Source organism: Lepus europaeus, chromosome 9, assembly GCF_033115175.1.
Source record: "Lepus europaeus isolate LE1 chromosome 9, mLepTim1.pri, whole genome shotgun sequence".
NCBI lineage: Eukaryota > Metazoa > Chordata > Mammalia > Lagomorpha > Leporidae > Lepus > Lepus europaeus.
In genome coordinates, this window is record NC_084835.1 from 59,353,749 (window position 1) to 59,368,217 (window position 14,469).

Consider the following 14,469-nt stretch of genomic DNA (forward strand, 5'->3'; position numbering starts at 1 on the left):
CCTGTAACATGAAATTTTATAACTTATCTCCTCTACTGTTTTAATTTCGAAGCATTTCTCTGCTTAAACTTACTTAAGTACTTAAAATTTTAATTTGGTAGAATTTGGGAGGATTTCACTTATCAGAAAACCTTGTCTTGGATGGTATTTTCAAACCTGGACAAACTCAAATTTTCTATTGAATTGATTGTTTTATTAAAAAAAGCTAAATGAGGTTGGCTAATTATTTTTTCTTCAGTCAATGGGACTAAAGCATGCCTCTCTCAGAACAAGACATAGCGGCTGGCGCTATGGTACAGTGGATTAACGCCTTGGCCTGAAGCACCAGCATCCCATATGGCCCTTGGTTTGAGATTGGCTGCTCCACTTCCGATCCAGCTCTCTACTACGGCCTGGGAAAGCAGTAGAAGATGGTCCAAGTCCTTGGGCCTCTGCACCAGCGTGGGTGACCTGGAAGAAGCTCTTGGCTCCGGATCAGTGCAGCTCGGGCCGTTGTGGCAAACTGGGGAGTGAACCATCGGATGAAGACCCCCCCCCCTTCCCTCTCCGCTCTCCCCTCTCCTCTCTCTGTGTAACTGACTTTCAAATAAATCTTTAAAAAGAAGAAGAAAGAAGGAAAAAGAAGAGGACATAAATACTAAGGCAGAGTTTGTTAGCAGAGCCTCTTATAAAATTGACAACTAGAGTCCTTTCTTAGCTGGTGAGCATGATTTGCTTCTGACAATTCATATAATAACACCAGTTATATCAACATCTCATAAAAAGGCTTGCTGGCCTATTTTCTATGATCCTCATATAACACTTATTTTTCTTTTCTTTTTTGACTACCCACTAGAATGCAGAATAGGTGGCCGTCAAATATTTTTCATCAAGCCTGAAATTCAGCAAGCAATTAAAATGCTTTAAAAATCAGCTAATTAGAGGTAGAACAGAGAGAAATGGTTAAGGGGACAAAGGAATCTTTATTTATTTAACTGTATCTAACATTCATATTCTCAGTTTCCTCTGCCATATGTTAGAGTAAGTTTTACAGTTTTTATGAAAATTATCAAAAATATTTCACGTAAAACTTTGAACACAGATGTGTATAATCTAAGTGTTCAACAAATGTTAGCTATGATTATCATTACCTTTATTTTCAAAACTATGAACAATGGTAATCTACTCAATACAATATTGATATACTGATTTCCAGAATTATCAATCTTGAGCACCAGAATAAAAGGTTTTTAAACCTAACCCTAAAAGCAAACAAAAATTCTTAAGTATTTCTGTATGTTTTAGATCTACCAGATAATTCTTAACACAAACTATTCAAAGCTGAGTTTATAAAGGAAATTATCTCTTGCTACTGCTGCATCTGCAAACTGGCAAGAGACAAATTAACATCGCCACTAAGATATTTTCACTATTACTTTTAAAAAGCCACTGTCAAACAGATTATACATGCATGAATATATATGAGAATATTTCCAAATGCTATAAGAAGAAACTGCATATCCTCTAGAGGAAGTCAGCCTCTAACAAACTCCAATATTTAAAGTGTTCATAAGTAGCTTTACTAAGATTAGAACTAAGTGGGGATAAGAAAAATGTATCCACAAGGGATTATAATCTGTAAAATAGCAGGTGCTGAGAATAAAGCTGGCGCTAAGCAAAAAAATCTAGGGACCTACCACCTTGGTAAAAATTGTATTTTCTTTAAAAAAAAAAATTACCACTTTTTATCCGCAGAAAAGTTTAGAGTATGCAACATGCTGTTTATACAGTATTCTTATTTGTTCCATCTCACTCTGTAAATTATGTAGGAAAATTATTTTTGTAGATTAAGGCAAGGTTTTGAAAGCTAATCTGTTAAAAAAAAAAGACACTGTCAGACGGTAACAAATCAAGAATTTAAATCCTTGCCTTCTTTCTTACACTGCGACGTTCTTTCTCCTACACCATAAATCTACTTCTAAAGAAAGAGGCAAATTAGTTTCTTCACAGAAAGAAACCCCTAGGCCAAACCACAGACTGTTTTAACTGCAGACAAGTTAGATGTTAAGTCATTTCACCTTAGCAGGCCTTTATTTTCTAATCCATAAAATGAGGAAAACTGATTAGAAAGTGTGAAATCCCTTCCAACTCTACAGATACACTTCTAAGACTTTTACAGAGCACAGGTGTTTTACAAAAACATGTTGTTAGCAACAAATTCCAAGTCAGAAAGCAGCATCAATAGCTCTTAAGAAACAGATTAAAATTATTATAGTCTTCATACCTACTGCTAGGCGTTACTCCAATATCATTAAGTTTACACACAGAAATCCATCTAAACCTCTTATGGACTATGATTGGAAATGACTAATCCCAGTAACCACTGTCTTTTTAAACTAAAATAATGCTGTTACAACTTAAGAACAGTTTAAAGACAACATAACTACTGGTCAGCTAACAATTAAAAACTGAAAAAATATTTATTCTTCACTTATTCTCATACTTTTTAAAAAAGTCTCTTCCAGTGATGTAGTTTTCAAATATCTCAACTGACAACCATGTCTCCAATCTATGTCAGAAGAGAATCGTTATTTTTTTCAACAACTTCTTCAGGGAAAGAAAAATATCATCAGCATCTTGATTTTAAAAATCTCCCTTTCAAATTCATTCCACTGGTTGGACACTTGTCTCCAAATAAAATTCAAGTTTTTCTTGACTATTAAAGGATCGACACGAGAGTCTGCACAATGTATTTTCAGCTACTGTGTTTTCCTCATCTGAATATTTATCTTTATTCCTCCTCAGATATTCTTCATAAAAGTACACACGCAGAGCGTTCCACTTTTCCAGCTCTGCTCAGTTCATGGAACAATTCTAATCATTACTAATTCTTAGCAACAGCTATATAAACTATAAAAACAATATTAAATGTATCTTACTTTTTACTCTAATTTTCTTCCAAAGAATACGCTTATCATTCAAGTCTTCCTTCACACACTGTCTCTAAAATCCTCCTAGAACACACATCTTCAATTGCTAAGCTTCACCTCGGGTACCTTGCAGAGTTTCAGAAATTTAGTTGGCATTAAAGTCCTTTTCAACAAAGTCAGCGAACACAACAACTTCATCTTAGTCTACTCTCCTTCATTTTGCTTTTTAGCCACTTGGCACCGACACAGCATATGTTCTGCCAGTTCTGAGCTAATCTCCAGGAAAACCTTTGTATAATGACTGAAGAAACTGAAACAGATCACTGACCAAGATTTCAACGGCCTACTCGAGCATATGTTTTCAATAAAGCTAACTTATTTTAATTCGCCTTTAAATGTACATAGCCCATGGTCAAATAGAGAGAGAGACGACTGAGAAGGCAGATTCACGTCAATTTCAGGATTAAAGATAATTCCACGCGTTACAGATCACCGGACCTCCAAGACGTCGCACCCGAGTTCGCAGTGCAGCCGCGGGTGTCCACTGGAAATCACATTCCCGGTGACTGCACTGCTTTAAATGTTTCCTATGCTGTCAACTAGCGCAATACGGTTAACTTCCCATCCTAGTTTCTCACTGTTATTACGAAAACAGCTGTCAGCTGGGCTTCCGTAACCTTTTTGTACAACCGATTATTCAACGCTTTGGGATCCTCAGGCTGCGTCATCCCACATTACTCCTGACAGCGAGCTCCAGGAGCCTGGCGTGCACCCCGGGGCTCTGCACATCATTCGAACGGGCACTTGCACAACGACGAGCACAGCCGACGATTGCCCAATGCGGCACGGATAGATTACACTGGCATTTAAGACAGCACTGCGGCGCGGCCGCTCGCCCCTCTCCCGACGCTCCCAGGGCAGCAATTTCCCCTTCTCGCTCGCCGCCGTCTCTCCCGGGACCCGGGGTACCGCCGACGCTCCCCGCCCCGGCCAAGCCTCCCGCGTCCGCATCCGCGGCCGGCGCCGGGAACGCGCGGCAGAGCGGGCGCGCCCCCGCCCCGGCCCCGGCCCCGGCCCCGGCCCCCGCCGCTCCGGCCGCGGCACCCCGGCGGCGCCCTCTCGGGCCGCGCACACTGGCACGCACACGCTCCGCGGCCCCGCCATGTTCCGGGAGCGGCGGCGACGGGCGCCCGCGCCGAGGCCACCCCCCCGCCCGCGCTCGCGGCCCTCGGCCCGGCCCCGCCCCGCGCGGCGCCCCCGCCCAGCTGGCGGCTCCCACCTGCGCCGCGGCGCCTCAGGACGCCCGAGGGGCGGCGGCGGCGGGCGGGGCCCTGGCGGGCACGGCCGAGCCGCGCCGGGGGCCGCTAACGGCCTGTCACTGTCAGGCCGGCGGAGCGCCGGGCCGCGCCGGGCGGCGCCGGGCGGCGCGTGGCGGGACCGGCCGCGGAGGGCAGGGCGCGCCCCCTACCTTGCTCTGCGGAGGGGAACGGGAGCAGCGCAGTACTGAGGGGGTCTCCGTCCAGGCGCCGGGGACGGGCTCGAAACCGCGCCCCTCCTTCCTCCTCTTCTGTCGCCACGCCCCCCTCGCCCGCACGGACCCGAGGCGCGGCGGGCGCAGGAGGGTTTACCCCCTGAGTGAGTGCCTCGGCGTGGCCGTCGTTGTCGTTGTCTTCGTCGCCGCTGCAACCGCCACTAACGCCGCCAGGGCCAGGCTTGAAAACATCTCCGGTCTCGGTCCGTCTCTCACCACAGCCTCCTCGCTCCCAGGACAGCGCCGCCCGGCGATTGGCTGCCGCGCGGGCACGTGACCGCCGCGGGCACGTGACTCCCGCGGGCACGGGATGGGCGGCGTGACCGCCCCGCCCCCGGCGCCCGCCCCTCTCGCCGCGCTCGGGAGCCGCGTCTGGAGCCGCGGGGCGGGGGAGGTGGCACGTACCAAGCGGGCGGCGGCGGGGGTGCGGGCCGGAACTGCTCCCTTCGCCTCGGTCCGCCTCCCGTGCGCCGTCCCCGGCGCGAGGAGGGAGGGGGATCAAAGGCTGGGCTGGGAGGCGGCGCGGGCGGCGCTGATGCTGCCGCGCGAGCAGCGGGCGCTGGCGTCCGTCGCTCTTCACGGCGACCGTGGCGGTGACGGGGGCTGGAAACTTCTGGAAATGGCGTCAGCGATGAAGACACGTAGGGTATTGGTGGGTGATCTTTGCAGGGAGTGGGTGGACGAGTTTCTGAAGTCTGCGGCTGGCGACGAGCTGGGCGCCGCAGGCTGAGGTGTTGGGAGGGCCCCTGGGCGCTGCGCTGGCTGCCGGAGGGGCTCTGCGCAGAAGCCTCGCTCCCCGCCGGCGCCTGGCCGTGCCCCACCACTTGTTCGGCAAGCGCAGTCGCGTGCACCTGCCGTGGTGACCACAGAACGGAGCGTACGCCCCCTCGCCGCCGCCACACCTTCAGTAACCTTTTAAAAGCATTCTTTCACATTCGGTATTGAGCATCTCAATGGGAACCGCCCAGGTACTGGGAAGTGCGTAAGGCCTGTTTACCCTCTCAGCGTAGCAGCAACGTATACTCTAACTTCCGGATGCTTTTTATTTACACAGGCTAATCAGCAATAATTTGTACATGCCTTAATTTAACCCCCGAAGTAGTTAAGCATAGTCGGCAGGAAACCGTCCTCAGCTTCTGGGGTAACTGTGGCCTCTAAACTTCAGCAGCAGCCCTTTGTGCCTTAGTTCGCAGCTACAGATTTCCTTTATGTATTACGAGGATTGCGACGTGAGACAGCAGAGGTGACAGACCTGGCAGAGAATGCCAAATCCCAACAGACCTATAGAACGTAAGCCGCCTCCTTCAAAGACCACGTTTCCCCGCTCTGCCCTTCTTCGTTCCTGATTTCTCCCACCTAGAGAACATTAGGTTTCGTTGAACAGTGAGCCATGTCTTTGGTGCAAGGGTTAATACACGCTTTGGAACGCCCAAGGCCCACATCCTGTAGCACCCTGACACCTCCAACTTCCTGTTAATGCGCACTCCGTGGGAGCAGCAGATGATGGTTCAAGTACCGGGATTGCCACCCAGGTGGGAGGCCCTCACCAAGTTCTTCCTAACTTTGGACCAGTCTGTCTCTGGCTGTTGCAAGCATTTGGGGAATAAACTAACAGATTGAAGATCTTTCTCCCTCTGCCTTACAAAAATAAATGAAAAACAGACTAATGGGGTCAACCTTATGGAGCAGCAGGTTGAGCTTCTACCTGGTTTAAGTCCTGGCTATGTGGACCCAGCTCCCTGTAAATGCATCTGGAAAAGCAGTGGGAGATGGCCCAAGTACCTGGGCCTCTGGACCCACATGGAATTCAGGGCTCCTGGCTTTGGCCCAGCCCAGGGCTGGTCCCTTGTGGCCATCTGGGGAGCGAGCCAGCACATGGAGATTTCTTTTCCTGTAAGTCTGCCTTGCAAAGACAAGACCCTGTTGGCTAGAAGTACAATAGTGTTCTATATAATTTGGATATTTATGGTATGAAATACAAAGGAAAGGGGGCTAGCATTGTTGCATAGCAGGTTAAGTCGCTGCCTGCATCCCAGATGGATGCAAGTTCGGTCCCAGTGCAGAAAATGACCTAAGTACTGGGCTTCTGCATCAACGTAGGGGACTCGGAGGCAGCGCCTGCGTTAGGCCTAGTCCAGCTCTGGCCATTGCAACCATTTGGGGAGTGAAATAGAGGATGGATTTCTAAGTTTCTCCCTCTCCCTATATAACTCTGCCTTTTAAATAAAGGGAAATATAAAGGAAATAAAACTGCTTGTGAAAGGTCAAGAGTGCTCTAAAATAGAAGAAACATTTTTATTATTTTTGAAAAATTAGTTTCCCTTCTCAAATCAAAAAAAAAAAAAAAAAACCCTAATCTTTGAGGACATACTTAAAAATGATCATCATGTTTTTAGGCATAATTACCAATGCATAGTCTGTCTCAACAGCAAGGTCAAATACTGACCAAGAAAGCCTGAAGCATATGATTAGATTTACCTACTAAAAAGGCTTTTTTCTCCCAATTTGCAAAACTAATTAGAGGTAACTTTTTTTTTTTTTTTTTTTTTTTTTGACAGGCAGAGTGGACAGTGAGAGAGAGAGACAGAGAGAAAGGTCTTCCTTTGCCGTTGGTTCACCCTCCAATGGCCGCCGCGGCCGGCGTGCTGTGGCAGGTGCACCGCGCTGATCTGAAGCCAGGAGCCAGGTGCTTCTCCTGGTTTCCCATAGGGTGCAGGGCCCAAGGACCTGGGCCATCCTCCACTGCACTCCCGGGCCACAGCAGAGAGCTGGCCTGGAAGAGGGGCAACTGGGACAGAATCCGGCGCCCCAACCGGGACTAGAACCTGGTGTGCTGGCGCCGCAAAGCGGAGGATTAGCCTGTTGAGCCACGGCGCCAGCCTTAGAGGTAACTTCTTAATTGGATGTGCTATAGAAAAACTTTATTTCTTCTTGAAAGTTGTAATATCCATACAACTGAAGTCAATATTTTGCGTGTCCACTGATTTTTCCAACTAATGCTATACTTTCAATTTCATTCCTCAATTGTTTGTATACTTGGGAGTATCTCATAGCCAAGGATATTTTCTGCTACCTTTTTAAGATTTTGAGAGGTAAGAGTCACAGAGAGATGAAGAGACAGAAAGGTCTTCCATCCACTGATTAACTCCCCAAATAAGCACAGGGGTTGAAACTAGGCCGATCTGAAGCCACGAGCCTGGAGCTTCTTCTGGGTCCTCCAGGCAGGTACAGGGGCCCAAGTATTTGGGCCATGGATCAGAAGACGAGCAGCCAGCACTCAAATTGGCACCCATATGAAATGCCAGCACTGCAGGCAGAAGCTTAGCCTGCTACACCACAGCGCTGGCCCCCTTAAAATGATAACACTCTAGAGACTAACACATTATCAACCTTATATTCTTTTTTTTTATTTAATGAATGCATTTTGCATAGATGCAACTTTAGGAATACAGTGGTTCTTTCCCCCATACCTCCCATCCTTATATTCTATAGTGTGGTTTAAATATCACTACTTGGAGGGGCCAGCGCTGTGGTACAGCGGGTTAACGCCCTGGCCTGAAGCACTGGCATCCCATATGGGCGTCAGTTCGAGACCCGGCCACTCCACTTTCAATTCAGCTCTCTGCTACGGCCTGGGAAAGTAGAAAATGGCCCAAGTCCTTGGACCCCTGCACCCACGTGGGAGACCCGGAAGAAACTCCTGGCTCCGGATTGGTACAGTTCCAGCCGTTGCGGCCACCTCGGGAGTGAACCAGCAGATGGAAGACCTCTCTCTCTGCCTATCCTCCTCTGTCTGTGTAACTGTGACTTTCAAATAAATAAATAAATCTTTTTTTAATAAAAGTATCACTATTGGAAATATATTTAACAATTTATAAACATTAAAATGTTTAAACAGAATAGTGACATAAAGTAAACAGAAAGATAATGTTAACTTAAAACTTAGCTGCAACATGGGGTGGGTGTTGTGGGGCAGCGAGTTAAGTCCCTCCTTGGGATGCGCACATCCCATAATGAAGTCCTGGCTACTCTGCATCTGAGATCCAGCTTCCTGCTAATAGTCCCAGGAGGCAGCAGATGATGGCCCAAGCAAATTCTTAGGTCCCAGCCACTCATGTAGGACATCTGGATGGAATTCCTGGCTCCTGGCTTGGGCCTGGCCCAGCCCCAACTCTTGCAGGCATTTGGGCGGCACACAAGCAGATAGATGATGTCTCTTGCTGTCACTTTACCTTTTGAATAAATAAATATTAAAAACAAAACTTGGCTGTGCTAAAGAAAAAACTCAGTTGAAATTTGACAGAATTTTTACTGCACTTTTGGCCTGACAGCCAAAAATGAGTGGCATTTGAGTAACTGTTAACCTATATAGTAATATCTTCATAGTTAGCCACTGATAGCAGAAGGCTTTAAAAAGGTCTGTGTTGTTCTGACATATTTATAGCTGCAGATTGCTAGGTGACCTACTACTAAGATGTACACAGAGTAGAACGAACAAATAATGCAAAAAGTTTATATACACAGCAGGTTCATATTTATTTGTCCAGTGACATATTTACAGCTAATATAAATTAAAGGCCTGCTTGCACACCAAAGCCAGGTCCTTTGGGTGGTTCAGTCAAAGAGGTAAGACCTCCAGCTGGCTCACAAGAGAAGCGTCCACTCCTAAAAAAAAAAAAAAAAGCAAATAACATTAAACTGACTAATATTAACTAACATTTGTAACTTTTTACTTACAAAAATAATTATTACCTCACAATAGCCTAGTTAACTATAATTAGCATGGGTTATTTATTTAATTATTTCAATTGCTGCAAGATTTTATCTAAAGGTAAACATGAAAATACATAAAAGCTCACCATAAATATAAAATGTATAAAATAGCACTAATAATACTAGCCATTGATTGAGCACTATACAAACATTAGCTCCCCTAATCCTGACAGCAATGCCATGAGACAACTTGATGATGGCTTTACAGACACAGAAACCAAGATTTGGGGGACCTAACTGCCCAAAGATCAGAGCTAGAGAACTATAGCAAAAATAACCCAACCCCAGAGGAAATTTTAAAAACTGTTTTAAGGGGCCAGCACTGTGGAGCAGTAGGTTAAACATTTGCCTGTGGTGTCAGCATCCCATATGGGCGCCTGTTCAAGTCCTGCCTGCTCCACTTCTGATCCAGCTCTCTGTTATGGCCTGGGAAGGCAGTGGAAGATGGCTCAAGTTCTTGGGCCCCTACACCCACATGGGAGACCTAGATGGAGCTCCTGGCTCCTGTATTCGGATTGGTCCAGCTCCGGCCATTGCAGCCATTTGGGGAGTGAACTAACAGATGAAAGACCTCTCTCTCTCCCTCTCTCTGTAACTCTGCCTCTGAAGTAAATAAATAAATCTTAAAAAAAAAAAAAAAGTGTTTTAAGAAACTAAAACCTAACATTTTTTACACTTGGATTTTGTTTAGATTGATATATACTGTAAGGATGAATAGAAGGGATACACACACTTGCACGCTGCATTTAGAAATTTAAATTGGGTTCCTTGAGAAATATAAAGAATTGGAAAGATATCCCTTAGAAACAGTTTTTGGGAAAAAAAAATAGTTTCCAGGTCAGATGAAAATTGCAGCCACAAAGAGAAGCAAACAAGAACAGATCCTGATGGAGCAACCTCTGAAGAGAGACAGTGCAGAGGTAGAAGAACTTGTCTGTCTCTTTTCACCCCTACATGTACTTTCCCATGTATTGCTCACCTCAGCCCTATCTGACCTCTTGCTGAAACCCAGCTCAGCACCTACTCCATGTAATTGCACTCCTACCCCTATTCCCTGGTTTGACTAATTTACTTTGTTTCCACCACAGCTTTTAGTTGAGGAACTTGTTTAATTTACATTTTTTCAACCCCTCTGGCTTTGCCCTTCATATCTGTCATCAATCTTGTACGTCTGTTCTTTAGCCCTAGAAAATAATTTTTTGGCACGGGAACAACCAAATGACACCACATCATCATTTATAAGATCTTTCAAGCTACCATAGGATGTAATACAAAGAACTAAGTAATGGACCGAACAATGCTTACAAAGTCAGAAATTAGTTAACATTCACTACAAAAAAGCAAAAGCCAGTGTGTGGTACAGCAGGTTAAAGCAGCTGCCTGGGATGCCGGCTTCACCCTATGGGTACCAGTTCAAACCCTGGATGCTCCACTTCTGATGCAACTCCCTGCTCATGTGCCTGGGAGGACAGCGAAGGTTGGCCCAAGTGCTTGGGCCCCTGCCACCCACATGGGAGACCCCAAGGAGGCTCCTGGCTTCTCGCTTGGGACCAGTCCAGCTCTGTCTACTGCAGCCAATTTGGGGAAGTGAACCAGTGGATGGAAGATCTCTGTCTCCCCTTCTCTTTTTCTGTAAATTCTGCCTTTCAAATAAATAAATCTTTTTTTAAAAAAAGTTGAAAAACATGTTCAAAAGAAGAAGAAAAAGCAGTTACTGTGTACTATCAGACTAAAAACTAGGGTAAGTGGCAAAATGATACTTTAAAAACTCAGTATTTGGTCTTAACTACTAATAAGTACACCTGATGCTCTAACTGTCGATGAGATTAGTTTACCTTGGAAGAACCTTTCATCACCTTTACTAGGTTCTCTTTTGTGATTTAAGCTCAGCTACCCACCCCACATCAAATTCCTTCTGTGCCTAATCCTTTTGATTAAATGTCAGAATGGAATGTGACTTGAGTGGTTCATTTTAGAAGTCTCATGAGAAGCTGGCTGCTAATGCGCCTGGGAGAGCTGTGGAAGATGGCCCAAATTCCCGGGCTCCTGTACACATATAGGAAGGAAGGAAGGAAGCTCCTGATTCCTGGCTTCAGCCTGGCTCAGCCCCTGCCATTGCGGCCACTTGGGGAGTGAACCAGTGGATGGAAGACCCCTGTCTCTCTCTCGCTCCCTCTCCCTCTTTCTCTCTATCTCTGCCTTTCAAATAAAATAAATATATCTTAAAAAAACAAAGTCTCATGAAAATTGAGCATTCAGTATTTAAAGCCTCATCAGTGTGGATATGGATCTTTTTAAATTAACAAGTTTCTTAATATTAATATCTTCACCAACAAAAAGCATCAATTTAGAAGTAAAACCTGGCCGGCGCCGCAGTTCAATAGGCTAATCCTCCGCCTTGCGGCACCGGCACACCGGGTTCTAGTCCTAGTCAGGGCGCCGGTTCTGTCCCGGCTGCCCCTCTTCTAGGCCAGCTCTCTGCTGTGCCCAGGGAGTGCAGTGGAGGATGGCTCAAGTGCTTGGGTCCTGCACCCCATGGGAGACCAGGATAGGCACCTGGCTCCTGCCATCGGATCAGCGCAGTGTGCCGGCCGCAGCGCGCCTACCGCGGCGGCCATTGGAGGGTGAACCAATGGCAAAGGAAGACCTTTCTCTCTGTCTCTCTCACTGTCCACGCTGCCTGTCAAAAATAAAAAAAAATAAAATGCTATTGATTGCCTTGGTGTCTTCATTGAAATTCAAAAAGTAAATTAGTTCAAATTTTTGGTTGTTTTTTTTTTTTTTTTGGACAGGCAGCGTGGACAGTGAGATAGAGAGACAGAGAAAGGTCTTCCTTTTGCTGTTGGTTCACCCTCCAATGGCCGCCGCGGCCGGCACACTGCGGCTGGCGCACCCCGCTGATCCGAAGCCAGGAGCCAGGTGCTTCTCCTGGTCTCCCATGTGGGTGCAAGGCCATCCTCAACTGCCTTCCTGGGCCACAGGAGAGAGCTGGCCTGGAAGAGGGGCAACCGGGACAGAATCCGGCGCCCCGACTGGGACTAGAACCCGGTGTGCCGGCACTGCAAGGCGGAGGATTAGCCTATTGAGCTGCGGCGCAGGCCAATTAGTTCAATTTTTTAAAAAATTTTATTTATTTATATATCTGAAAGGCAGAGTTAGAGAGATCATCCATTCGTTGGTTTACTCCCCAAATGTCCATAATGACCAGGGCTGGACCAGGCCGAAGCCAGGAGCTTCACCTGATCTCCCACGTGGGTGCAGGGGCCCAAGCATTTGGACCATCCTCCACTGCCTTCCCAGGCACATTGGCAGGGAGTAACTTAACCCACTACACCACAGCACCAGCCCTAGTTATTTCAACACTAAATGTAAATACACCATTTAAACTCAGTTGGATTCTGTAAACCTTGGCCTTTGAAAATATTTATGGCTTAAAGAAAATTACTTAAGATGTAATTACTCTATGAAAGTCTAGGACTTTTTTTTATTATTGCTGACATACATCCACCACTATAAAAAATAAATATTATCTAGAGTTAACTATCCACTGCACTGGAACTATATCCTAGTTACATATATTTACATCTCAGATATTACCTGTCCCTATCAGAATTCTGTAAAATATAAGATACCTTTATAATCAAAATATGAATATTTCAAATTGTATTTAATATTAGTTATAAACTAATCCATACTGAAAAGTAACAATTAGTGATGTAAAAGTAGGTTTTTTTCATTCTTTAAATTGAAAATAAGGGGCCGGCACCATGGCTCACTTGGCTAATCCTCCGCCTGCGGCACCCACATCCCATATGGGCGCCGGGTTCTAGTCCCGGTTGCTCCTCTTCCAGTCCAGCTCCCTGCTGTGGCCCCGGAGGGCAGTGGAGGATGGTCCAAGTGCTTGGGCCTCTGCACCCACATGGAAGACCAGGAGGAGGCATCTGGCTCCTGGCTTCGGATCGGCGCAGCGCGCCAGCTGTAGCAGCCATTTGGGGGGTGAACCAATGGAAGGAAGACCTTTCTCTCTGTCTCTCTCACTGTCTAACTCTGCCTGTCAAATTAAAAAAAAATTGAAAATAAGAAAATCTCAGCACACAAATATTTATTAATGTCAAAATTAAGAGTACTACTTTCCATTGTTTTAATTTTTTTAAAACAGTCCTTTATCAAAAATGAAAAAATTCTGAACCAATTAGAGACATCAATCTTTACTAACTATGGCTTTACCTCTGCTTTTAAATAAGAGGTAATAAGTAGAAAGTAAAAATAATTCTCAAGCTTTTGGCTCAAATTTATAACACTGTCAACAAAATCCAGAGCCTTTAGCAATGGCTTTTTATTATCAGATTCAATACAGATTACTTATCTGGGCCCCTATCGCTTTCTCTTCCACAACTATCCTCATTGATACCTCACTGCCACCAAAACTGTTCTTATTTTTCTTGCAAGACCTTAACAAATTCTATTTCCCTTCCTTGAAACACTGTTCCTCTGGCTCTTTCATGGTTCCTTCTAGCTAATCACTCAGGTCATGTCTCAAATGTTACCACCTTAGGGATGCCTCTCCTGACTAAATTTACTTCCTATCACTCTCTATCCCCCAACTCTGTTCCATTTTTCTTCACAGCATTTATCATTCAGATAGTACATTAATTGTCTCTATCACAAAAATATAAGAGAATTCTATTTTACTCATATTGTTTACGCAACCCAAAAAAGTGCCTATCACACAGCAAGCATTCAAAATGTTAAATAAATGTACAATCTGTAAAGTAAAAAGTAGACAAAGCAGGCCGGTGCCGTGGCTCACTTAGCTAATCCTCCGCCTGTGGCGCCGGCACCACAGGTTCTAGTCCCAGTTGCTCCTCTTCCAGTCCAGCTCTCTGCTGTGGCCTGGGAGGGCAGTGGAGGATGGCCCAAGTGCTTGGGCCCCTGCACCCGCATGGGAGACTGGGAGAAAGTACCCAGCTCCTGGCTTCAGACTGGCACAGCGCCAGCCATAGCGGCCATTAGGGGAATGAACCAGTGGAAGGAAGACCTTTCTCTCTGTCTCTCTCTCACTGTCTAAAAAAAAAGTAGACAAAGCAATTATTTGTTGTGTGGTTCAATGCTGTGAACCACAGATCACAGAGTGCACTAGAAGGGAAGTTAAGAGGTTCTAGGAGGCCAGCGCCGTGGCTTAACAGGCTAATCTTCCGCCTTGCGGCGCCGGCACACCGGGTTCTAGTCCCAGTTGGGGAGCCAGATTCTATCCCG

General features: G+C 46.0%; 2 protein-coding genes across 6 annotated transcripts in view; both read right to left on the minus strand.

The window, feature by feature from the left end:
- ANKRD12 (ankyrin repeat domain 12) overlaps window positions 1-4,692 on the minus strand; it is a 145,820-nt gene extending 141,128 nt beyond the window's left edge. For 2 of the 4 annotated variants that reach the window (XM_062201369.1, XM_062201365.1), the window contains exon 1: window positions 4,378-4,691. The gene's annotated coding sequence lies outside the window, so the exon portion shown is untranslated. Of the gene's footprint in view, window positions 1-2,918; window positions 2,939-4,377 lie in introns of those variants that run through there. The other 2 variants (XM_062201368.1, XM_062201367.1) reach the window with 2 other exon arrangements.
- A 4,243-nt stretch (window positions 4,693-8,935) lies between these two features.
- The window catches only part of NDUFV2 (NADH:ubiquinone oxidoreductase core subunit V2), a 32,025-nt gene continuing 26,491 nt past the window's right edge, over window positions 8,936-14,469 (minus strand). For both annotated transcript variants that reach the window (XM_062201371.1, XM_062201372.1), the window contains exon 8: window positions 8,936-9,105. In XM_062201371.1, coding sequence (XP_062057355.1) covers window positions 9,012-9,105 — 94 coding nt within the window. In that variant the 3' untranslated portion in view covers window positions 8,936-9,011. The remainder of the gene's footprint in view (window positions 9,106-14,469) is intronic.